Here is a 26,183-nt window from a genome sequence, read left to right as displayed (position 1 = left end):
TTGCCATATAACAAAAACAGGTGGAAAACAACAAAATGCCCTTCAATGAAATAGGGTTAAGCAAATTGTAATATGTGTGCTTATTGAATGTTAATTACTATTAAAACCGTGGTTAGAATCGTCATGTAGTAACATAGAAAAATACTTTTGACAAGCCACCTGGTTAAAAAAAAAATGGTATTTCCAGAATCAGTATTTGCAATTAATTATAACTGTTGTGAGTCCTGGGAGATCTTGGGGGTGGTACAAGCTAAGTACAAGGAAGAAAATAAAAATGTCAGCACAGAATGGGTCTCAAACAGAGCTGTGCAAAGTTGAAATCTAGAGGAGTCTGGCTCCCAGCCCTTTAGGGCTTGACCCCTTTCTGATTAAATGGACTGCTGGCTCAACACTACAATATGTGGGTTCTATTTCCTATTCTCAGGGAATTTTACATTCACAAGTCATCTTGGCAGGTGTAGAACAGCGTGTGTAGTACTGCACTTTTCGTCTAAGAGAGGATATAAATATATATGGCTATGTCGTTAAAAAGCAGTGGAAGGATAAAGCAAAATTGAACTAAAATGGTTTCCTGTAGGAGAAAGTCAGGAAAAGGCTGAAGAGAGGGAAAGACAGCTATACTTTTCTGATTGCACCTTGTTTTGTACATTGAACTTTGAACCATAAAGTTTGTGTTATATATTTGTTTGTGTTGCTAAAAGAAGCAACCACTCACTTTGTTATACAGCAGAAACGAACACACCATTGTAAAGCAATAAAGATGCTAAAAAAAAAAGAAGAAGCAACCGCTAAAATAAAAGGCAAAATAATAGAGGTGAGCCTACTGTGCAATGAGCTAACTATGCATTGAGTTGATGGTTGAACTACACCCAGGGGAGTTAATTAAAGTGACTTTAAACCTCTGTAATTTAACTGTGCATCCCCGGTGGGATATATCCTAAGAACAAAAAGAACTGCAAAGAAGTCTTAGGTTGTTTTCAGTTACCATATTATTAATAAAAATGTCAGTATTATTATTCTGAAACCATACATAAAATGGATATACCAAATATAATATAATATATATACACGTATATATAGTCAGATATACTACGTACATGTAATCAAATATATTTCATAATAGAGATAGATAAATATATAGATAGGTATAGAATTCTTTTAACGATATAAGGAATAAAATTTTTCAGCATAAGGGAAAAGAAATACCCGTATAAAATCAAAGAAGTAAAACTATGTAACCCTGAATTTGAACTGGAAATAACAGTGTGAATCTGTGATATAATTTGTCTGAAAAAAAAAAATCCTAGCTCTGTCTACTGAAAAGTTCAAAAATAATGATAATCCAGTAGCTGTGAGCAACCGCAGGGCCCAGTCTGTGGTCTCTAAGTATCATTTCCTACTAAAAATAATAAGAGCTCCTTGCAGAAAATGCTGATTCTAGATCTGGGCCATGAAATGTGCAAGATGAGCCTGAAACATCTTGTTCAATCAGAAAACAAGGAAGCATTTAGGTTGATGTTAAAAGATTCAGGGGCCAATTTGAAAGGGATCTCTGCCAAAGATGGGAAAATTTGAAAAAGAACACTTTCTGCAAAGAATTGAAACATAGCAAATATGTTAAAAATCCATGACTTGGGCCTTCCCAGGTGGCGCAGTGGTTGAGAGTCCGCCTGCCGATGCAGGGGACGTGGGTTCGTGCCCCGGTCCGGGAGGATCCCACATGCCGCGGAGCGGCTGGGCCCGTGAGCCATGGCCGCTGAGCCTGCGCGTCCGGAGCCTGTGCTCCTCAACGGGAGAGGCCACAACAGTGAGAGGCCCGCGTACCGCAAAAAAAAAAAAAAAAAAAAAAAAAATCCATGACTTCATAATGCTACATGCACACACACACACACTCTTTTTGTTCACCTTTAGAGGATTCTAGAAAACCAATTATTATTCTGAAACAGGTGCATAAAGAGAAAGAATCAAACATTTCTTTCTTTTGTCGATCATAACTCAGGACAATTAAATAGATGTTGAAGGAAACTTTGTTTTTAAACTCTGAGACATTTACTTACTTTCTCACATCACGAATCATGGATTATTATGAGTGAAACTGAGTGTCTGTATCTTTCATCTCTTCAGGAAAGCAGCATACTGAGTGCCTGTGACATCCTATGGAGAATTTTAATCTTTGGTCATAGCATTAAGAGCTCCCTGTTTCACAAACCCACAGACCCTCTCTGAAATAACCTGAAGAAATTTCTTTTCTTATAGAAGAATTTTATGTAAAAAAATGATGACTGTGATGGAATTAGAATATGACTATTTCACAATCCACTAATGAAATAATAAGTCTAGTCAATAATGACCAATTTAGGTATAAAAAGCTGATGGAAAATCTGATACAAAGAGGGCGGGGCTCCCAGTCCTGAACCCAACAACCAATCTCAACACCACAGGAGAGAAAGAACAGATAATATTGGCTTCCTTACGTAGAAAGTAACAACGCTATCAGTGAAGCACTGTGACAATAAAATCAAACCTCAGTGTAATCAAACCTATAGATCTAACTACCAGTTTATAGGAAATCCATGGGAAAAAGAAACATGTCGATGAGCACAAGGACACAAGTAGCCAAACTCTGCAGGACAAAAATACTGGTTAATTCAACAACAAGAAAGTGAAGTAAAAGGAGTAGGAACCCATAGGTTAAAGAGCCCTGACACATTTCTTGATGTGAATAAACCACGTGTCAACATAAAATTAGGAGACAATTTGGGAAAATTGGATATCTGATGATGTGAAGGAAGTCTTGTTAATGTTTTTAGGTGTGATAATGGTATGATGGTTATTTTTTTTAAGTCTTTATCTTTTTGAAGATATGTGTTGACATATTCATGGGTTAAATAAAATGAGATTCACTTCAAAATATTCCTGTGGGGGGCAGGGTGGATGTGGTAGGCTGAATAACGGCTCCCCAAAGATGTCCATGCCTTAATCTTCAGGACCCATGAATGTTACCTTATATGGCAAAGGGGACTTTACAGATATAATTAAGTTCAGGATTTGGGGATGGGGAGATTACCCTGGATTTTCTGGTCTGCCCAATGACGTCATCCAATGGTCCTTGTGAGAGGGAGGGAGCAGGGTCAGAGTCAGAGGAGAAGGTGATGCAGAAGCAGAGACTGGAGTGATGTGCTCTGAAGATGGAGAAAGGGGCCACGAGCCAAGGGTTACAGCTGGCCACTAGCAGCTGAAGAAGCTCATGAAGCAGATCCTGCCCTGGAGCCTCCAGAAGGAAGCAGCCCTGTCAACACCTTGACTGTAGCCCAGTGAGACCCACATCAGACCTCTGGACTCCAGAACTGGAAGACAGTAGATCTGTGTTGTTTCAAGTTGTTCACGGCTCTCTGTTTCAGCAGTGATAGGAAACTAGTAGAGTGGGGAAGTGGAGGGGAGTACAGCTGCAATCAGTCCAGCCATGTACTGAAAATTGTTGAATTGGTGAGATGTGCACATGGGGGTTCCTTATAAGTTCTCTAGTTTTGCACGTGTTTGAAAATTTCCACAATAATTTGGATTTTTTTAAATAACGTCTTACTAAGGGAATTTAAATCAAAAAGTTCATTCTTAAGACACAGTTTTCAAGTTTCGTACCTCTGTCCCACACCCAACTCCAGAACGTTGTGGTAACGTTAGTCTTGGAGAACGAGGCGCTGAGGGGGTTTGAGACAGACAGATTACAGGTCCCTGGGGCACCTGAGGGAAGGTGCTTGATCTCTGTCAGCCTCAGCCCCCTTATATATTCAGATAATCACAAAGCCTGAAGCTCACTGGCTGGTTGGGAGGCTTCAGTGAAATAATCCATTTAAAGTGTTTCGTGGATTACCTGCATACAGTATCTCTTAATAAGGGTCAGCTACTGATATGTATCAGCATTGCATGTCATTCCTACAAACATTTGAAGAACGTCTCCAGTCAGTCTCAATCCTAATTATCACAATCCTCTAAAATGTATCTGTGAGAAAAGACACACGCACCCCAATATTCATTGCAACACTATTCACAATAGCCAAGACATGGAAGCACCCTAAATGTCCATCGACAGAGGAAAGGATAAAGATGTGGTATATATACACAATGGAATATTACTCAGCCATTAAGAAGAATGAAATAATGCCATTTGCGGCAACATGGATGGACCTAGAGATGACCCTACTAAGCGAAGTAAATCAGAAAGACAAAGACAAATATCATACGATATCAGTTATATGTGGGATCTAAAATATGACACAAATGAACGTATCTACGAAACAGAAACAGACTCACAGCATTGAGAACAGACTTGTGGTTGCCAAGGGGGAGGAGAGGCCGGGGGAGGGAAGGATGGGGAGGTTGGGGTTCACAAATGCAAACTATTACATATAAGATGGATAAACAACAAGGTCCTACTGTAGAGCACAGGGAACTATATTCAATACCCTGTGATAAACCATAATGGAAAAGAATATGAAAAAAGAATATATATATATGTATAACTGAGTCACTCTGCTGTACAGCAGAAATTAACACAACATTGTAAATCACCTATACTTCAATAAAATTTAAAAAACAAAAAAGAAGCACCCCTAAAAGGCCCCGTTGGGTGATGAATGAGAGCTACAAAATTATCTTTTGAGGCTTAGCATAGAATGCAATCACAGAAAATTCTTCCAGCTCAAGAAATGGCATCTTTACATTAGCAGCCACAGAAGGAAAGAACTGCTTTCCTCCCTGAGGTGTTTGTGATCAGGGATTTAGAACCCACCCTGGGGTGAGCTCCCTGATAGAAGGGGACACAGCACAGCACAGAGAGCGTCTGCAACTCAGTGCTTGCCGCTTTGCAGCTAATGTTTGCACAGCTGCTGTACGACTCAGGGTGCTGGGAGGGAGGGATGCGGGGTCGGGGAGTGAGGAGGAGAAAAGGAGCAAAAATGAGTCGCAGACAATGTTGTGTGTAATATTTCGTCTAACCTACATTTGCCAAGGATGCTGCAGCCCTGTCACCTCACTTTACGTGAGCTAAGAGCACTGAGCAGAGTCTTAAAAATGACTGCACACTGAAAGTGAGCATCGCAGAAATTCCAGGAGGAGCTCTACTTCTATTAATCATGCGTCTGAAGCTAACAGGTTCATCCCATGTTAGCAAATTAAACTATCACACAATCTTGACAACGCTTCCTTAAATCGTTAAACGTCTTCTCATTTTAATTAATGACAAATTGGATATCTACCTGCTGGGGTTTCCATTGATACAGCAATTAATTTTTCTTTAAGATTTCTCAACTCCCTGCCAAAATGCATCAAAAACACTCAAGCTATATGGTTTCTCTTGAGCTTGTAAAAATCATCTTAGGGCTTCCCTGGTGGCGCAGTGGTTGAGAGTCCGCCTGCCGATGCAGGGGACACGGGTTCGTGCCCCGGTCCGGGAAGATCCCACATGTCGCGGAGCGGCTGGGCCCATAAGCCATGGCCGCTGAGCCTGCGCGTCCGGAGCCTGTGCTCCGCAACGGGAGAGGCCACAACAGTGAGAGGCCCGCGTAACGCAAAAAAATAATAATAATAAAAAAAAAATCATCTTAGTTTGGACATTCCATATTGATTAGTCATTATCGCCTTTTTAAGAATGTGACAGGCCCCTTGAAACAGGCACATCGTGAAGCACACTGGCATATCTGGGGGACACACGGGCCCCCAGAGCACAGTGGACAGAACGTCCACTCGACGGCCTCCCCAAGTTCAGGTTTACATAGTAATTGCAATGGAATGGCTTTCCACCACCTAAACCAAACGGAGTAAAGAAAGAGGAATCCCTGGGCATCTTGCCAGGCCTCAGGCCTCCTTAAATACTGGTTGATTTCTTAATTGATCTCAGTGGGCAGAATGATCATATCATTGCTTTAAAACACACGCTTTGGGAGGAACTGGACAAACCACAGGGGAGTCTGTTAGCAGAGCCTTCTGTTTTAATAGTCAATCTCCTATTTGCTATTAGACAAGATCACGGCCATCTTTTTTATTTTTCAGGCCATCTTTTCAGAACAGCCCCACGTCCGATGAAGGGTTGAAATATCAGTGACAGAAAATGATGCCAGATGACCAAGACCTTTGGTCCACACTTTTAGTTCTGATGCTGCAGTCAAAAATCTGTCTTCTCACATACAGATGACCAACAGGCACATAAAGATATGCTCAATACCACAAATTATTGGAGAAACGCAAATCAAAACTGCAGTGAGGTGTCACCTCTCACTGGTCAGAAAGTCTACAAATAATAAATGCTGGAGAGGGTGTGGAGAAAAGGGAGCCCTCCTACACTATCGGTGGGAATGTAAATTGGTACAGTCACTATGGAGAACAGTATGGAGGTTCCTTACTAGAGTTACCATATGACCCAGCAAAACAGAGTTACCATATGACCCAGCAATCCCACTCCTGGGCATATATCTGGACAAAATTATAATTCAAAAAGGTACCTACACCCCATGTTCATAGCAGCACTATTTACAATAGCCAAGACATGGAAGCAACCTAAATGCCCATCGACAGATGAGTGGATAAAGGAGATGTGGTACGGATATGCGATGGAATCCTACTCAGCCATAAAAAAGATTGAAATCATGCTATTTGCAGCAACATGGATGGACCTAGAGATTATCACATTAAGTGAAGTCAGACAGAGAAAGAAAAATATCATACGATATCACTTATATGTGGAATCTAAAAAAAAAGGATACAAATGAACTTATTTACAAAACAGAAATAGACTAACAGACATAGAAAACAAACATATAGTTACCAAAGGGGAAAGTGGGGGAGGGATAAATCAGGAACTTGGGATTAACAGATACACACTACTATATATAAAATAGATAACCAATAAGGACCTACTGTACAGCACAGGGAACTATAGTCAATATCTTGTAATAATATATAATGGAAAAGAATCTGAAAATGAATATATATATATATATATATATATATATATATATATATATATATATATATATATATATATATATAAACTGAATCAATTTGCTATACACCTGAAACTAACACATTGTAAATCAACTATGTTCCGGAAACTATACTCATCATTAACTGAACATTTCAGGGGAAAAAGTTATTTCTGAGTAAAAATTCATTACTAGAGTTCTTAGAGAATGGAAAATATTGTAGTGAACGGTAGCGCAAATGCAGACCTCCAAAGTTTACTATAAATTCTACCATTCACATAAACTTTTTCAAACATTACTTAGTTTTATATACGTATCAGTCATACTTAATGTCTAGAATAGAAAACGGCTGTGGTGGTGACTCTAATCCCTATACAAATGTTACCAATATTTTCCCTACCCTTGTTTTTCCTTCTTTTTTTTCCTACTTTCTAAATTCATGCCATCTTCTTGTATTTTATGTATTATTTTTCTGTAAGTATGTATTTTTATATGTTTAACCATTATTATTTTAAGTATACTGAAGGATTTTCCGTTATAAGATGAAATAAGATTAAAAATGAAATGTGAACAATCAATGGTTACATATTAAATTAATGGTTATGTAGACCTTTGTAGAATTAACTGCTTTAAGATTTCTTATCAGTTTGAATTTCAAAATAGTATGGTATTTTAGATCCTTGTTTCCCCTGGAAAATTAGACAGTATAGCCAAATTGCTTCAATATTCAAAAGTGGGAAAATCTAACAACGAATATTTTCACAAAGGCTTTCGTGTACATGATGTGTAGGATCAATTTATCCAGTTTCAGAAGGAAATGTGGACTTGCGGCAAAAGACCAACAATGGATGAAGCCACAGTATCTCCTGGGTGGAAGGACTGAGCCCTGAGTGGGCAATTGAGGTGAGAAGGCAGAACAGGGACATAAAAGGAAAATTCATGTCCCAAGACAGTGCGATCAAAGGGCAGGCGAGAAGCAGACGGGAGACAGGACAGGAGCCAGAGGACAGAGAAGTCCCTGTGGGCTATACCTCCTCAACAGAGTCTGAAAGGACAGACAGGAGTCAACCCAGTAGAGAGATGGCTTATCGGGAGGGGATGAAAAGGGCTGATGTACTTCCAGCCTCTGCATCCTGAACGTCTCCTTCTGCTAATGAGACAGAGACAGAGAGAGATAGAGAGACAGAGAGAAAGAAAGAGAGAGATAGAGACAGAGAGAGACAGAGAGACAGGAAGACAGAGAGAGATAGAAAGACAGAGATAGAGACAGAGAGACAGAGTGACAGAGACAGAGAGACAGGGAGAAAGACAGAGAGACAGAGAGAGCTGGCACAAATACAAATAGCTCCCAGCTGAGAACAGAGGTGAACGCAGGAGGGTCACGCCAAACAGAGGAGGGAAGAGAAAGAAGCTGAGAATCTGCCTTTCTGAGACGCAGAGGAAGAAAAAACGGGGCTGAGGCTGTGAAGTCAGGGTGAGCGAGGCTCTGGTCTCCCAGAGAAGCAGCGGGGTCTGGGGAGGTACTAACGTGTCTGGCTCGTGCCTCCTAAGAGGGGAGAAGGGACGCCTGGGTCAGCAGCAAAACAATACAATAAAAATGCGGAAAACAGAAGCAGGTGTCCGCCCGCGCTTGGTCGCTTATCTCCTGGCCGCCATTTCTTATAGTCACTTCCCCCGGCAGTTTTCAAAATAAGGTCAATGTGGGTTGTTCCAGGTGCACCGAAACGTCGAAATCGCCTGGCATAATTCGGAATAAAGAACATTCTATATGGGATCCCAAAGAATTCTACTCATCGTTAAACTCCTGTTGGGGTGCTGGTGTGCAGCCTCCAGGCTGCTGGGAAGCACAGCTCGGTCAAGTTTGGAATGTACCCCTGGGAGAAGCAGCCTCCAGGGCTTTCAGCTGTTACGCTTTTAAGGGCCGCACACCCGAACAAGGCTCGGGAATTCCAGCCTGAAGTTACCAATAGCTCCACGCTGTAAACTCCCTCTCCCCCGCGCCTTTTGTAACTCTGCCCATTCCCTCTTCATGTCTCTGCCTCTTTCATCTTCTTTGTGCGTGAGTGCCAACTCTTCTGTTAGACAATGAACTCCTTTTTTTCCTTTGTGGACGTGAAGACAAAGACAGCTGCTGCATAGGCTGGTCACACGCTGCATGTGACATCTGATTCAGTCATCGGAAAACAAGCGAGTGTTAATGTCAGCACTGTCTCATCAGTGAGAAAATTACAGCCATGCGCTCTGATTTTTGTTTCACAAATTGTATGCATGTACTACTACACACATATATAAACAGGTTCAAGGTCAAACCTTAAATGAGTGAAATGAAAAAGTAAAGCAGAAATTCTAAAATGTTCTTCCCACATCCTAGTGGGCCGCCTCATAGGCAGCTGCCTTGGAAACTAGTGTTCCAGGGACCCCATCTTCAGCCCTCATTCCCATCTTCCTGAGATCGTGGGCAGGTGGTCATCAACACTTGCTTGTAGTCATGACTGACCGGCTCCAGGTGCCTTCGGTGAGGGGACAGACCTTGACCTCTGAGGCACACTCTGGGCAGCGCACTGCTCCCACTCTAGACGGCACGTCCTCTGGGCAGAGAAACGGTGCCTTAGTCTCTTGATGTCATCCATATGGTACACTGTGCCGACTTAGACAGAAGGTCAGGACAGCACTGCCCAACAAGTACTCTCAACTCCAGGAAGCTGTGTGCCTCTCAGGCCTCACTGGCTTCTGGGCTGAAGGCAAAGCCGTCCAGACAGACCAGCTGGGAAGGTGATGGTGCCCAGGCAGCAGCCACCACGGCTCTCCCTCCCTGCTTACACCCTGCTGGTCACTGAGCAGTGAGTCCCCTGAGCTACCATTTCCTGGCAGGCTGTCCATATTGAAACTGCAAGATAATGAGAAACTAAACATAAATTAAAAAAAAAAAAGAACAAAATCACCTTTAGAAAAATATATGTCTCTAAGTAAATTTCAGGTAAGACCAATGAGTTTTTAATAGTTTCCTCTAAAGCTAAGAAGACCTCTGAGAAAGTCTCTATTTCTATAGTCAAAACAGACTTTAATGATTTTTGTTTTCTTTTCTGATTATGAAAGTATGATGCACATTCCAAAACAAAAAAAAAAAAAACGTGCTTGAGAAATACAGAAGAGCACAAAGAAACAGAAATCACCTATAATCCACTAAACTGTGCCTATAGTTTGTGGCAGTTTTTATGTTTAACCTTAGAAAAAATGCTAGGGAAAAAAAAGAGAAATTTTCCCATCAGTCATGCATACAAGAGACTCTGTGAGTTTAAATGGAGCCTTAGGGTGGAGGGCTTGGTGCCCACGAGCCAGAGATGTGAGCTGGCCATTAGACAGTAATAAACTTCTCCGGTACAATGGTTAGATACAAGATATAACATAGGATCAGTAAACAGCGTAAGCCATCTACAAGACTTTTGAATATTCCTTTTGCCTCTTTGAGAAAAATGGCTACCAGAGAATACGAATACTTGAGAAAATAAATACCACATCTTCTATATACAATGGAATATTACTCAGCCATAAAAAAGAATGCAATTCTGCCATTTGCAAAATGTATAGACCTGGGGGGTATTATGCTTAGTGATTTAAGTCAGACAGAGAAAGATAAATACCATATGTTTTCACTTTTATGTGGAATCTAAAAAATAAAACAAGTGAACAAATATAACCAAAAAATAATAATAATTGAAAAAACAGAAATTCAAGCACGGTTCAGCTGTAAGGAAAAATGAGCAGGGCCAAAATATCAGGCTTAAGTACTACCTCCAGAAACAATAAACCTCGGGGGTAAGAAGTGGAGAAAGCTCTTTAAGAGTAGATTTTTTTTTCCCTTTTCTATTATATCCCACTGAGATCTGATGTCAAGACAAATGGATTTCTGGAGCATTACATCTTCTTAGGCTGCCTTGACTTTTTGAATCAAACAGCTGAAAATAACATTTCAAGATACAATGGCTATTTATCCATTCATTCTTTTTCTTTTTTTTGCGGTACGCGGGCCTCTCACTGTTGTGGCCTCTCCCGTAGCGGAGCACAGGCTCCGGACGCGCAGGCTCAGCGGCCACGGCTCACGGGCCCAGCTGCTCCACGGCATGTGGGATCTTCCCGGACCAGGGCACGAACCCGCGTCCCCTGTATCGGCAGGTGGACTCTCAACCACTGCGCCACCAGGGAAGCCCTATCCATTCATTCTTGCATTAAATATAATTTTATTGAAATTGTGCCAGACAGCATGCCAGCCACTTGAAACACAGAGCAAGTGAGCGTCCTCAAGGATCTCACAGTCCAACGGAAGCAGACAGAAGTCAGTGCAACAGACTGTTGTCAGTGGCTCCTACTGTGAGAACCAAGAAGGAAGCAGGAGGAAACCAGAGAGGCTTTGCAGAGAAGATACGGTGCTGAGCCGTGAGGTGAGCGTGCACCCAGGAGCTGGGAAGGGGAGGGCTCCCCAAAGGAGCTGCTGGGGGCGTGAATTAAGGAACTGAAAGCACAGGCTAGTCTGGGGCACCGGGCACCCAGTGAGGGTGGGGACCCCAGAGACGAGGTGGCAGTAGGCCGGAGCCCCTTCACGGGGAGCCTGGGGGCCTGATGAGGACTGTGGGGTTTATGGTGGACGCAAAGGAGCCTAGAAAGATTGTAAGCAGGACGGTAACGAAGTCGTCCTGGCTGCAGGGGAACAGTGCGCTGAAACCGTGTGAGCCCAGAAGGGAGGCTGTAAGATGCTTTACTGACTCAAGTCAAAGGTAGCAGCGGCGGGAATGGAAAGGAAAGCAGCGAGGGAGTGGGTCTGTGGAATGATCACGACCCTGTAACTGACCGCAGCCACCCTCCGGGCTCTCTGGCTGTAGATAAGGGGAAGGCGGGACATCCCTGAAACAGGTGGGGAAAACATCCACAAATCCCAACTCCTTTGTAGAAACGAGGAGAAGCAACGTACATGCATCTAACTTACAACTTGGATTATTTTTTCCATCGGTTCATTTTCTTCTTGAGAACAAGGTGTATTTGCCAGAGGTCTGTTGCTTCTCTGCCCCTCACTGATAGAGAGATAATAAGCCAGCTTCTCCCCAGCCTCTAAGTCACTCCCTGATCGTAAGGCTGGATGTAAAGGAGAGAATGTCACCTCCTCCCGATCCACGAACTTCCATTCAATGCCTTGTTACTGAAGGGGAATTTTCCATTGGGACCGACACATATACACTATTGATAGTATGTATAAAATAGACAACTAGGGGCTTCCCTGGTGGCGCAGTGGTTGAGAGTCCGCCTGCCGATGCAGGGGACAGGGGTTCGTGCCCCGGTCCGGGAAGATCCCACATGCCGCGGAGCAGCTGGGCCCGTGAGCCATGGCCGCTGAGCCTGCGCGTCCGGAGCCTGTGCTCCGCAATGGGAGAGGCCACAGCAGTGAGAGGCCCCCGTACCAAAAAAATAAATAAATAAAATAAAATAGACAACTAATGAAACATACTGTAGAGCACAGGGAACTCTACTCAGTGCTCTGTGGTGACCTAAATGGGAAGGAAACCTGAGAAAGAGGGGATATATGTATACATAGAGCTGATTCACTTTGCCGTACAGCAGAAACTAACACAACGTGATAAAGCAGCTCTACTCCAACAAAAATTAATTTTAAAAAGGGGAATTTTCAAAATAAATAGAGTAACTGTGAAATGTTTATTTTTCAATTGCAAGTTTGCGTGTTTATACATGTGGAAGTGGATGTATACGTGCATAGGTGCATATATGTCTATATTTATTCTCCTGTGTAAGAAATAAAGAGTTTATGGGTGTAATTTACAAATAACGATCTTACTATTGATCTATTTACAATTATACTTGACTGAATAGATACCCTGAGCACATAAAATAACATAATTGAGATACTTTTAAGTACATCAAATATTTGGCAGCCTTAACATTGTTTGATAGCAAATGAAATCATGGTTTTAAAAATCAGGTTTTGTAAAAACCTTTTTGACGAACATTCAAACTTAGAGGGAAATTTCCTTTTTTATATAACTCAGATTATTAAAAGGCAAATCTTTGTTTACTATATACTAGAAGCCCCTATTTAATATCTGCCCACTTTTTTGTTCCGTACCGTGCAGGAGATCCTTGTGAGCTGCTGATAGCATCAGTTACTTCCTAATTTCTAATTCATTTGACTTTTTTGATAGAGAGGGAGACACTGAACCCACCCCAGTTTGTCTCAGTACTTGAGTCTCCAGGTCTCAACAAAGATATTGTTGTCATTTAGATTGGTCTCCAAAATCATGACTGGCCAGATCTAAAGCTCGCCGTGGCACTGACGATCAAGTGTGTCCTCAACAACTTTCTAACGGGAAATAAGCATTTTAGTCAATTCTCAGCAACTCTCCTTCTAAACCCCCGTAAGGCCCAGAGATGCTCCAGACAGTGCAAATAAATAACAAAGATTTTCATCGGCACCTATCACCTTGCTTTCGTCAACATCTCGCAATATTAATTGAGCAGCTACCATGATGCCAACCACCAAGGGCTAAAGACTGGTTTTGTGTTTTAAGATGTTGATCCTCTTGAAAAGAAACATGACTGAGGCAGCATCGTGCCACCGTCACGCCTCAGGCCTGCTGGGAAGGGCAGTTCTGTCCCAGGAAGGAGAGCCCGGCACTCACCACACTTCCGCCGCCTCCAGGCTGGCCTCCTGCTCCAAGGCAGCAATAACCCCCCTGCGCGCACCTCAGGGCGCAGCAGTTCCCAGCCTCTGTCTGCCCTTCTACCCACGGCCCAGGGGTTACAGAGCCTGCTGCCTTATCTCCTCTCTATTTGGGTGGTTTCAGCACAGCAGTTCAAACAAATCTGAGGCAGACCTCCTCACAGCTTGAAACAGCAATGGAAAGAGCCCTCAGGAAGTAGGCTGGAGGATGGGCCAGCCACCATCCTGGTCCCCGGAGACTGTTGACGGATCCCAAGTAACGAACCTACGTGAGTCACGCAACCACACTGGCTGGAGAGGTGATGGAAACGAGACCGGGCTGTCTACAGATTGGCTGCATTCATTCAGTCATCTATTCAATCATTCATTCAGCAAATATTGTTTGTCACCTACCCTGTTCAGACCTATCAAATCACTGAGGATACATCCTGAACAAGACAGACATAATCTTCCACACCTGACGTGAAGCACTTTGAAAGCAAGAAGAATAATTCAGTGCAAGCACATGACTCAGTCCTGGGGAGTCATGGAAGGCTTCAAAGAGGAGACGTCTAAAACTTGAAGGAGGCACGAGGCTTAGACACATGGAGGGCTGGTCAGGGCTGAGCTGGGAGAGGCCCCCAGGGGCACATGCCAAGGGAGAGGTGAAAGCCCGCACATCCATGCACGGGCCAGCGCGCCGTGGGGAAGGACACTGGCCCGTCTCAGGCCGTAGCATCGGACCTACTGAAGATTACTCCAGATCGCTAAATACTGGGTTGCACCGTAAACGAGTGCCATCTTTCTAGGTCGAAATGGTCTGATATCAGTAATTTCACACGGTTCAACCTAATACTTCCCAGAACAATAATCCCTTGACCATTTTCCCTTCTAAATGAGTTTCTCTCTCGAAAAAAGCCACAGTGGCATTGAGAAACATACGAGAATCAGTAGGACTGGAGTAGGGCAGTGACGGGTGGTGATGGTTGATTCCGAAGGACCCACAGAGGCCACGTGGAAGAACGCATGAGCTGCAGTGGGACATTTAGGCTTTATCCTTCAGGGGATGGGGAAGCACAACGACCAGATGTGCACTTTAAGATGCTCACTGGAGATCACCTGGAGAATGGAATGGAAAGGGCAACACTGTACGGAGAAAAATGGAGAAAGCAGTCCTCACGGTCATTCAGTGAGAGAAGACAGACCCGCCCTAGCGTGGTGAACGCAGGTGGGCTGGAGGATGCTTGCAGGGGCCTAAGTGGCAGGACTACAGACTGACTCCAAGGGGGAGATGAGGGAAAGCGCAGTGAACCTGAGTCCTGGTTCCACACAGGAACCAGGTGGGAGGGCCTCAACAGGTGCGGCGGGGGGTGGCGTTCCCTGGACTGCATACACAGCACAGGGGCCTGGCTTGGAGGGAAAAGGATGAGTTCTGGGCATGACTGTTCAGCCAGCTCTGACGATCAGGACAGCAAAGATCAGAAGCAGCAGGAGGTGCAGGGGACGAAGGTTGGCTGACAGCTGACTATGAGGGTGCTTTATAGACAGTGGATAATAAAAGGCACACACCTGGAAGGTAGGTACCCACCCTTCTGTTTAAAGATAAAGAAATTGAAGGTGAATGCTTACCTGAGGTTAGGTAGCTGATAAGTGATAGAGCTGCTATGTAAAGGGGAACTTCTCTACCTATACCCATGTCTCACAGCTCCAACCTGCCACCCACTCACCTAACAGAACGCAGGGCGTGTGGGATGCTTACGGCTAAAACACGGTAAGCAGAGTTCAGATCAAGATGGATGTGCAGAAACCTGCCCCGGCAGAACACGCGGTAGAGGAGGACACCAGCCTCAGGGCAGTGCACCTGACCCAGCTGAGTGCCCTACTTTCTAAGGAGGAGAGACAATTCCTTAGAGGATGCCTTTTACCTGCAAGCCCTCTCACCCCACACCTGCTCCAGGCCACCTTCGTTAAGGTTCCTCCCCACATCTAGGGCACAGGGCTCAGGGCAATACCAGTCGGTGGTTGGAAGAACTTGCTTTCCAAGCATTAGAATCAACCCTGCAGCACCTCACCTGCCCTGTAGAGCAGAGCTCAGCTAGGCAGCTCCCCTTAATATCTCTTAAGGGAGAAGCGGTATTTTAGCCGATGGCGTTACCCTGGCAGACAAAGGTTTAAGGCATAGCCTGTTTAAAGAGTTATTTAACAATTTCCAAAGTAGTAGCAAAACATTTTCCATAGAGCTAAACGCGTCCCAGGGAGCAAAGCACGTAGTACATTTTCCTACTTTCCTTAATTAGGAACAGATCCTGGTGGCTGGGATTTATTTTCACGAGTACCCATCCACAAAAACCAGAAACACCTTGACACGATGCAGCATCCCTAATGTTCCTCAAACCTGAATTCCTAATTGGGTTTAAAAAAAAAGGCACAAGACTTTTTCACACTTGTTTTGATTCAGGATTCAAAACAGAACCTAAGATGTGCATTCTTATATTGTTCTAAAACGTAGATAAGCTGGGTCAAAACCCATGACATCCACTTCAGACATTTCAAAGAAGAGAAAGACAGACCAAGGCATGAATTCTGAATTTAACATACCAAGGAAGATTCTTCTTCTTCTTAGGAAACATGAAAACAATCTTGTGATCTCCCCGGACGCTTTTCAACATCTTAATCTACTTACTTTTTATAAAAAGAGAAAAGCTCTGGGAGATGTCTGTACGGCACCTGCTTCTTCTGTTACAGGATTCAAAGGACTTCTTTTCTGGTATTTTTCTTTGTTAATTTATTGTAGAAATTGGCTAGCCTTTTTCTTTGCTTTCACCAAATTCTGATATAATAAAGAATCCAGGCGTGCCATGGAGTCTGTAATGAAGAAGTTGCCACCCTACCTGTGCAGTTTATCCTCAAGCATTTCCATGTACTTCATAGTATTCACCTTCACACTGGTTTCTGCAAAACAAAAATCCGAAATTGATGCAACTGGAGTCAGAGATTGAACAAAACCCAGAACTGCTCAACTAAAAGCCCAAACCCGAAGGATTACAGTTGAGCCGCTAGTAATGATAACATCCTATGTTTGGAAAACACTCGAATCCATTGGACGGCTTGCCTGGAGGGATGCGTTGGAAGGGGTCTGAGGCCTCCAGGCACTGCCGGAGTCGGAGCCGGGGATCGAGGGTATGATGCCTTTCACTACGTGTTTTCAAAGGCAGCTTAACCGGTGCCTGGCGTGGATCCCGTTGTGCTCTGTGCCCCTCACTTTTCCCACCTGGTAGCCAAAGGCTTGGGAGTTTGGGAGTTTGGGAAAGAGTGAGAGAGAGAAGAACACCCCATCCTGTGGTTTAACCAGAGAACCTCACCAATGCTAGCTGAGGATTACAGACCCTTCCGTTGAAAAACAAACAGGAACCGGATGCAGCCAGTGAGCTGACATCAACTACTCAGCTCCCAAAGCTGTGAGATCAGCTTCTACTAGAGGTAAACTCAGTGCCTCATAACCACCGAACACTGAAGGAATAGATGACTCTTATGGCCCAATGGGTCAAAGAGGCACTTTGCTAATGTAGAAGAGATCTGGTACCTTTGGGACAAGCTCTGACACCTTCTGTTTCCTCCTCCTGTGAGGGGTGAAAGTGCCTTGGTCTGCAGGTGATCCCCGAACGAGATGTGACTTCCAGCCCCAGAAGAGCGGCCAGCAGAGATGCCTCTGGAGGATGGTGGCGGTAACCTATTGATGTTGTTCCCTTTCTGTCCTCACCGGTATTACGGCCATTGTGATATTTACCATTCTTTTTATTCCAACCTTCATTCTCAAAGGTAATTTGTGCTGAAGGGCTCATGAACACCCAAAAGTTGGGGTACATGGAAAGCATGCTGCCTGGCTCTCAGCCCTGAGTGTCCGCCTGGGGGACACTCAGGACCCCACCTTGGTCAACATGTATGTGTGGGGTGAGGGACAGGGGCTGTACTGGAAACTGGAAAAAGTACCTTGAAATTCCTCATCAAGAAACCAAATATTCCCAGGAACTACAGTACTTCATTGATCCCATTTTGGGAAATACTGCTCTAAGAATACAAAAGCCAAACTGATGACCTTTCCGATGGGGGAAAACACACCTTATCAATGAATCAGTAAGACTACTATTAAAAGGCTATGATTAAACTGATTATTCTGCTTCAGTTGGAGTCACATGAAGTTATTTAATAAGGCATTGTAATTAATTTTCAAGAATAATTAAGCTACTCTTAATCCACACTCTCAGACCACTCTGTTTTGTTTTCATCAGAACATTTACCACTACCTGTTTCTTTTTTGTTTATATGTTTTTTATTGTCTATTTATTCCCACTACAAGGTAAGCTCCGTAAGAACTGGGATGCTGTCGGTCTTACTCAATGCTGTACCTCCAGTACTTTGAATAGCATTTGTCTGTACTAGTTTCTCAACAAATGTTGACAGAATACTTGAATAAATCTAGTACTTTTCTCTTTGTTAAAAAAAAAAGAAAAGAAAAGAAAAGAAACCAAATATTTAGATGGAAATGACAACAAAAGTTCTGGTTAATTCGTTGATGATAGTTAAAACAGAGATACATACAGTGAAAGGAACTGTTGAAGTTGATCTCTTATTGATCTGTGCTTGCCTGAGCTACAAGTTAAGGTGTGCTAAGTTTTTTCTCCAAATAAATCCGTTAAGTATGTGTTGTCAGCTCCTACTATGAGTCAGGTCATGTGCCAGCACAGGGATTTAGTCACGGGGATGTGGTCCTTCAGAGCAGAGATCTCACTGGTTCACCTGGAGTAAGTACTGCAAACTCAGAATATCCCAACCAGACATGCTCTGTTTCACATCCTACATGCATTTATGTGGCACACACTGTTCTAAGCCCTGGGTATAAACCAATAAGCAGGATCAATAAAGATTCCTGCCTACGTAGTGCTTCATTCTGGAGGGGCAGGTAACAAAGAGGAAACATACATCAAGAGAAGGGGGTCAGAGTGGGGCTGCAGAGTGCTCAGGGCAGGCTTCGTTGAGAAGGTGACATTGAGTAAAAGCATGGAGACGGCGGGGAGAGCATGTAAGCAGCACGCCGGGAAGGGCAGAGACGCAGACCGGCCAGCCAGGGCAGGAGTCTGCCTGAGTGTCTCACCAACATGTGGCCAGAGCAGAACGTTCCCTGGGGAGAAGCGATGAGGGCAGAGAAACAGCTCAGGTCCAATCACGCAGGCCACTGCAGCAGACTCTATTTCTAAACACGGCCACAGTAATATTGCTGGCCCCATACGCTCTTCCAGAACTTGGCCACTGTCCATCAAACAGGGAAACCTATTTCCCTCCCCTTGAACCTGAACAGGCTAGGACTGTTCCCCCAGCTGCGCGTGGCAGAAGGATGCTGTTTAACTTCTGAGGCTAGGGTCCAGCTCCTGCCTGGCTCCTCCTCCCGGGAACCCAGCCGCCATGCCGTGGGGAAGCCCAAGCCACACGAGAGGCTGTGTGGAGCTGTTCTGGCTCCCGGCCGCCGGGGCAAAGGGCTCAGCCTACAGCCCGCATTTTTTTTTTTTTTTGGCCGCAACATTTTATTCAGTTAAGCAGGCTCACAGAGCAGGAGAGAAACGCCAGCTGCAGGGGGAAGGTCCTGCAGATCCATGCCCTGCATCCCCTCAGAGAAGGAGGTGGGGTCCTGGGGACAGCTCCCTCCGTCCATCTGTCCCTCCGTCCAGAGTCCCAGGGAGTGGGTGCCCCCGGGCAGGGAGTGGTTACTGGGAGGTAGGGTAGGAAGAGGGTGGCTGGCTCCCTGCCGCTCCCAGCAGAGTCAACCCTGCCATGGCTGCTGCTGGGCCTCCACTAGACCCCGGGCGGGGCTGTGGACCCAGAAGCCCAGCACGCGGCTGGGGACAGGTGGGAGGCAGTGTTGGGAGCGCACGCCACCAGGAATTGCTTTTTTAAAAGTATAAAGTGTTTTGGAAAAAAAAAGGAAAAACATCTATATAAAAATTTCTTCACATATATAATCCTGAAGAAGGTACAAGGTAAGACCCAGTGCTAGGGGCGTGCTCAGATATGCAGAGTGAGTGTGTGTGTGTGTGTGCAGACGTGTGAGTGAGCGAGCTTTCAGATGATTTGGGCCTTTCAGTCTGAGGGACCCGGACATCATGGAAGGGAGACAAGCCATCCCTGCTACTCTCTGTCGAACCCCCTGACTCACAGAATTTGTGCACATAATAAATGGTTGTAAGTCATTAAGTTGTGGGGTAAGTAGTTCTACAGCTGTAGTAACTGGAAAGCCATCTCGGGATTTGGGGTGTTCTGAGTGAAATGGGAAAGCACTGCATAAGAATGGCAAGCAATTGGCTCATGGCTGCTGTGTTGAGATCAGACTGTAGGAGGAGGTGAGGTGATGGGGACCGAGACCAGGGCGTCAGCAGAGGCGGCGATATGAGGCAGATTTTAGGTACACGTTAAACAATAGAAACAACAGGAGTTCCTGACGGATTGCATGTGCATGTGTGAAAAGGAGCCACGTCGAGAATGACCACAAGGTTTTTGCCCTGAGCCACCGAAGTAAAAACAGAGTCGCCATCAACCGAGAAGGGAAGATGGCGGTGAAACCCGTTTGGGGAGACAAGCAGGACTTTAATTTTGGATTGAAATTTGCTAAGAAAGTAGAACTCTAATGTCCCCCCCCCCGCCAAAAAAAAAAGATAAATACGTGAAGTGATGGATGTGTTAATTAACCTGATGAGGGGAAACTCTCTCACCATGTATATCACACATCACGATCATGTTGTACACTTTATCTCACAACGCTATTTGTCAATTATACCTCAATAAAGCTGGAGAAAATAAAAGCAATCGAAAAACTTAAAAAGAGTCCAATTTTGGATACGATAAATTTAGGTTTATTAGACATCCAGCAGGACTCGCAAGTATAGAGTTGGATATATGAGTCTAGAGAAGCTCTGGACTGCAGACGGACCCTCAGAAGACCCTGGCGACTGAAGCAAGGAGACGAGATGTCATCACGCAGGGAGTGAGAGTAACTTAAGAAGCCCTTGGTGATCCCATATAACTATGATTATATTGTGATAGCACTTTTCACGCAAGGGACAAAAATTCACAGCACCTCCCTTGAGGACAAGACAGCCATATTCTCGTGTTTAAAATAATCCAGAGGTACACCCTATGAATGATTTTGTTAAGAAATCGGACACCAAGTACTTGAGTCATCTAAGCACTTGACGCTCCAGTTAGTAACCTGCTAGACCCACAAGGAACATCTTGCCCACTGGCCCGGAGGCTGCCATCTGCAGAGGATGCTGTGTTGATTGCCTTCGCTGGATCCTGACTCATCTCCCAGGCCAGTCTTTGCTCACATATTCCTGGGTTGACTCATAACCTTCCAGAGAGACCCAGACCATAGACGGGGAGTTTAGGTTTTTAACTTCCTAAGAGCTATGCAACTTCCTAAGAGATACGCCCACAGAGGAGACACTGACTGAGAACAGAGCTCATCCTTTCTTCCCTTATCACCAGCCCTCCTCTTCCCTCCTTTCTCCAGCATCTTAGAGCAGGGACCCAGGGAATGGCAGTGGTGGTGAGGCAAGGTTCCAAGAACCAAGGATGGTACCGAGGGAAGCTGAGTACTAAAGGGAAAAGGAGACCAGGGGTCACCGGGCATCTTGATGTGGAAAAGGCAGGAACACTTCCCCTCCTCCCCTCATGCTAAGAGAATCTGATATCCAGAATCGGGCCAAAATATCAGAATGGACTTCATATAGTTTTATGAATCCAATTAAACAAGAACTGATTGATCATTAAACACAGCAAAACTGCGAAAACATTTATGGCAGTGCATGGCACAGACACAAATCAACGTTACAGGAATGGAACCTGGGTCCCACTTCATGCGAGACACTACGCTAGGCACTATTTAAGTATAATAGAGATACGGCCTCAAGGAGCCCAGAGAGCGCTGTAGGGCGAGATGCTAACATTGATTTCTCCTGGGAGTGCACAGCAACATTTTCCGTAAGTCTTCATCATAAGTGATGATCCAAAAGTATCCCTATGAGTCTAACGAAAAAAAAGAAATTACCAAGCTACCCAGCAATAGCCTTTTCAGGATAAACTAGGAAGGTAGGAGAATGTTAAGTAGAAGCAGGTCTGACTAGGTTTCATTGCATGAGCTCCTTTGTTTGCATAATAAAAGGACAGCAGTATTTGTCATGATAATAGTACAGGGAATGAGTGACACCCAGGCAGCCTTGCCTTCAGATTGAATGAAGCAGTGATTCCAAAGAAGTTCAGCCCCGCCTCAATTAACAAGGCAGCGTCATGAGATCGGTACAGTAGGATCTCAAATTTGAAAATGGAAGCTGAAGGGACCTCATCAGTTTAGCATCAATCACAAATTTTGTCTAACGTTAGCCATTTTATTGACGTTTTTCTAAGATAACCTAAGTACCAAGTGAGGTCTGACCTCGTTTTATGAAAATAAGTCAGCAGATTTCAAAGGTAGATTTAGACAAGATGAACACCCATTAGTGAAATCTTCCAGAAGGAAGACGTGAAAGACAAAGGAGAAATTTTAGAATTCTGAGAAACGTTTGAACATCTGAAGTATTATTCTTCCTCTTGAGTTAACGGAAGGACTTCTGTTTACCTGGGTAATTAAACCACACAGGAGATGAAGTAGTAAAGCGGCACTAACGAAGAGCCAGGTAGGCCAACATGGAAAAAATGGACTTGCAGTTGCATTGTCTTAGTAGGTGGGATGGAACAAAATTGTGTGACCTTGAAGTCCGGCAGAATCTGTTACAGGAGGTGCTACACAACTCAAATCTTACACTGAAGATGGAAATACCAGCCTGAACCCTTGCTGCTACCAAAGTGATCTTGACTGTCACACTGGAAACCCAATATGCAGAAATACTTGATATCAAGTTAATGACATCAATCTAGTTAACATTCGATTGAGCACTTCCTACGCGTCAGGTACTGTTCAAAACATCTGCTCTAAATGCCACACAATAATAGTACATATGAAGCAGTTATTATCATCCCCATTTTGCAGTTAGAAAAACAAAGGGGCAGTGAGGATCATTCTAGCTCACACAGCTAGGGAGGGACAGTCCCAGGGCCCCCACTGTTAGAGAACACAACCGCAATTTTAAATAACAGGAGTGAGGAAATGCACACTGAACAAACACATGTGAAACTTCAGCCACCAGCAAAATGAAGCAGGTGTTCAAAGAGAATCAATTCAGGAGAGGCCAAAGACTGCTGTAAAAGTCAGAGTTACAAGGAGCACCGGCCATTACAAAACAGCCACCAACAAATGGAAACCTAATAGCATGTAAACTGTGGGGAAGAATACCGCTAACATAGCAGCATAAAATACATTACCATTGTGTAATATATTTATATCATCTATCTGCTGACATATCAGCATAAGATACATTACCACTGTGTAATATATTTATATCATCTATCTGCTGACATAGCAGCATAAGATACATTACCACTGTGTAATATATTTATATATCTGCTGACATATCAGCATAAGATACATTACCACTGTGTAATATATTTATATCATCTATCTGCTGACATAGCAGCATAAGATACATTACCACTGTGTAATATATTTATATCATATATCTGCTGACATATCAGCATAAGATACATTACCACTGTGTAATATATTTATATATCTGCTGACATATCAGCATAAGATACATTACCACTGTGTAATATATTTATATCATCTATCTGCTGACATATCAGCATAAGATACATTACCACTGTGTAATATATTTATATCATCTATCTGCTGACATAGCAGCATAAGATACATTACCACTGTGTAATATATTTATATATCTGCTGACATATCAGCATAAGATACATTACCACTGTGTAATATATTTATATCATCTATCTGCTGACATAGCAGCATAAGATACATTACCACTGTGTAATATATTTATATCATATATCTGCTGACATATCAGCATAAGATACATTACCACTGTGTAATATATTTATATATCTGCTGACATATCAGCATAAGATACATTACCACTGTGTAATATATTTATATCATCTATCTGCTGACATATCAGCATAAGATACATTACCATTGTATAATATATTTATATCATATATCTGCTGACATATCAGCATAAGATACATTACCACTGTGTAATATATTTATATCATCTATCTGCTGACATATCAGCATAAGATACATTACCATTGTGTAATATATTTGTATCATATATCACATATATACGTGTGTACATATACGTATACGTGTGTGTGTATCTATATATATATTGTATAGGCCAAGGTGATTTCAAAGTAGTTTGCAATGAGAAAATAATTACTAATTTTCCCAGGCTTACATTCAGGTTGGGTCATTCCTCCCAATAATAAGATGTCAAATTCATGTGGTTTTACAAGGTTTTTGTTTGCCTCTATGGAGTTGTTCACAGCATTCTTCTGCCATCACTATGTGTAGCGGTCATTTACATAGAACTCTCTCGAGAGAGATCCTGAATTAAACAGGATATAATCCTTCCTAGGCTTTAGACTTGTCACTGCATATCCGCTGGGGTTGGAACCAAACGAACACACCATCACTAGATTAGCAACGGACTCACTTCTCATCGGCAGGACATCATTCCGTGTGGTGTTGTCAGTTCTCTCTGATGTTGGTAAGAGATTTGCAGAGAGAAGAAGAATGATCAGATATGGGTCCTACAGAGCTAATAAACACTAACGAAGAGCAGGCGTCTCTTTGGGGTTGTATCTGACTCTCATTCTTACATCTATCTAATGCTTCTGAAATGCCCACCACGTGCTAGGTTCTGCATTAGGTACTGCGGCTTCAGACATGAACGTGATGCTGCCCTTCGCCTGGGGAAAACCAGGTTTGGTGACAGTCACACAAATAGGTAGCTAATAAAAGCAATGAGTTTGGTCCGATGCTAGAAACGTAAAGCAGCGGTCACTCTGGGAGCATCGCGGAAGGAGATTCAGCCCAGCTTGAGGGGATAAAGCATGAGTCCCAGCGGAAGTGACTGAGCAGAGATCTTAAAGGATTTTCCACGCTGGCTGAAGCCGGAAGAGGCGTGCGTAATCCAAAACATCAATGGCACATAAAATAAGATTTGCGTTTTAGAATATCAGACATTTAACGTCATATCATTCTACCTTCCCAATAATTTCTGAATCATTTTTCCCTAAGCTTACACGTAGATTACTCGCTGTAGCGCATGATTCCACACCAAGGGAAGATGAGGTGGGCTATAGGAGATGGGCAGGTCCAAATGTCCCAAGGCACGGGCTCTAAGCCTCCATCACCACTGTCACGGCGACTCTCGGAAGTGGAAGTAGAGATTCACAATTCGTCCAGATTTTCTCCTCTGGGCAAGGTGAGTGGGGCTGTCCCGTTACGGTAACTTCAAAGGCAGAGAGTGGGAAAGCCTTTTCAGAAGTGGAGCATATCCTAACATGATTCAGTTGTCCGTGAAGAAAGTAAAAGCAATTATTCTTGGCTGTGTTGATGTTTATGCCACTGCTTCCTACCGTTTTGTGCTGTGTGACGGTGTCTGGCCGCAGCTGCCCCGCCAGAAGCCCTGCCCTGTCGCCCTTGAACCCAGAGTGCATCTCAGGGACTTAACCCGGACACTCATGTCAGTAGAAACCATGCCTGCTTAGATGGGAAGAAACCGTGGGCAGGAGGAAAGGGAGGAGAGTGAGGAAGGAAGCTCCCCGAGGTTTAAAAACATTAACTAGATAGTGAACGCTTGCTCTACGTAACAGATATAGCCCCACTTCCAATTTGACCTGCTGTGCTTATCACCAGTTAATTGGGTATCATCTGATACAGTAATTCTCACTTTCCCTGTTCAAACCTGCCTCTACATGCAATCTCCCCGTGCCCTTGAAGCACACAGCCTATAAATCAGCACCATTCAATGACAAAAAGAAAACCAAGGGCACACGGTATGGAAAGCTAGGTGGAAAAAAGCTAACACTGTCAGTTCCGCGCAGCCTCCCTCCGCAGCTCCCCTCACTCACACACCCTCGCCAGGCACGCGCTCCCACTGACTTCCCAGCTTTCCCTGCTAACGGCAGGCCTTCGGTCTGCTTTCTTGCTTCCTAGCACGTAGCCTTGAAAGAGCTGTGACCTGGAGACCCGTTTACAATATTTTGGAAGTTGCTTAAAATGTCTATTTACTAGTTTTGCCTGGGAGTGTCCGTTTGAGACTATACACTCACGTTCTGTGATTCTCTCTCCTCCCTTCCCTCAAAGACACGCACACCTCACACATGCCCACGTGATTTACTTCTCTTCGTCCTTTTCAAAAGGCAGACAAGGAATAGAATTGGGGACTTTATTTTTAAAGTGGAACACTATTTTCTTAAACAACTAGTATTAAAAATAGTTTAAGCCCAAATCCACACTTGATCTTTTTTAATTTTTATTTTAT

The 26,183-nt window shown here is 43.8% G+C and overlaps 1 protein-coding gene across 1 annotated transcript in view; it reads right to left on the bottom strand.

The window, feature by feature from the left end:
- DISC1 (DISC1 scaffold protein) overlaps positions 1 to 26,183 on the bottom strand; it is a gene marked incomplete at both ends in the record, with an annotated part of 341,831 nt that overhangs the window by 51,705 nt on the left and 263,943 nt on the right. The window contains one exon of the mRNA XM_082673688.1: positions 16,572 to 16,632. Within this exon, the coding sequence (XP_082529814.1) occupies positions 16,572 to 16,632 (61 nt within the window). The remainder of the gene's footprint in view (positions 1 to 16,571; positions 16,633 to 26,183) is intronic.

Source organism: Grampus griseus (assembly GCF_964374135.1).
Source record: "Grampus griseus genome assembly, chromosome: 16".
In the NCBI taxonomy this organism is placed as follows: domain Eukaryota; kingdom Metazoa; phylum Chordata; class Mammalia; order Artiodactyla; family Delphinidae; genus Grampus; species Grampus griseus.
The sequence above is the reverse complement of the archived record's forward strand: the minus strand, read 5'-3'. Positions and strand labels throughout refer to the sequence as shown.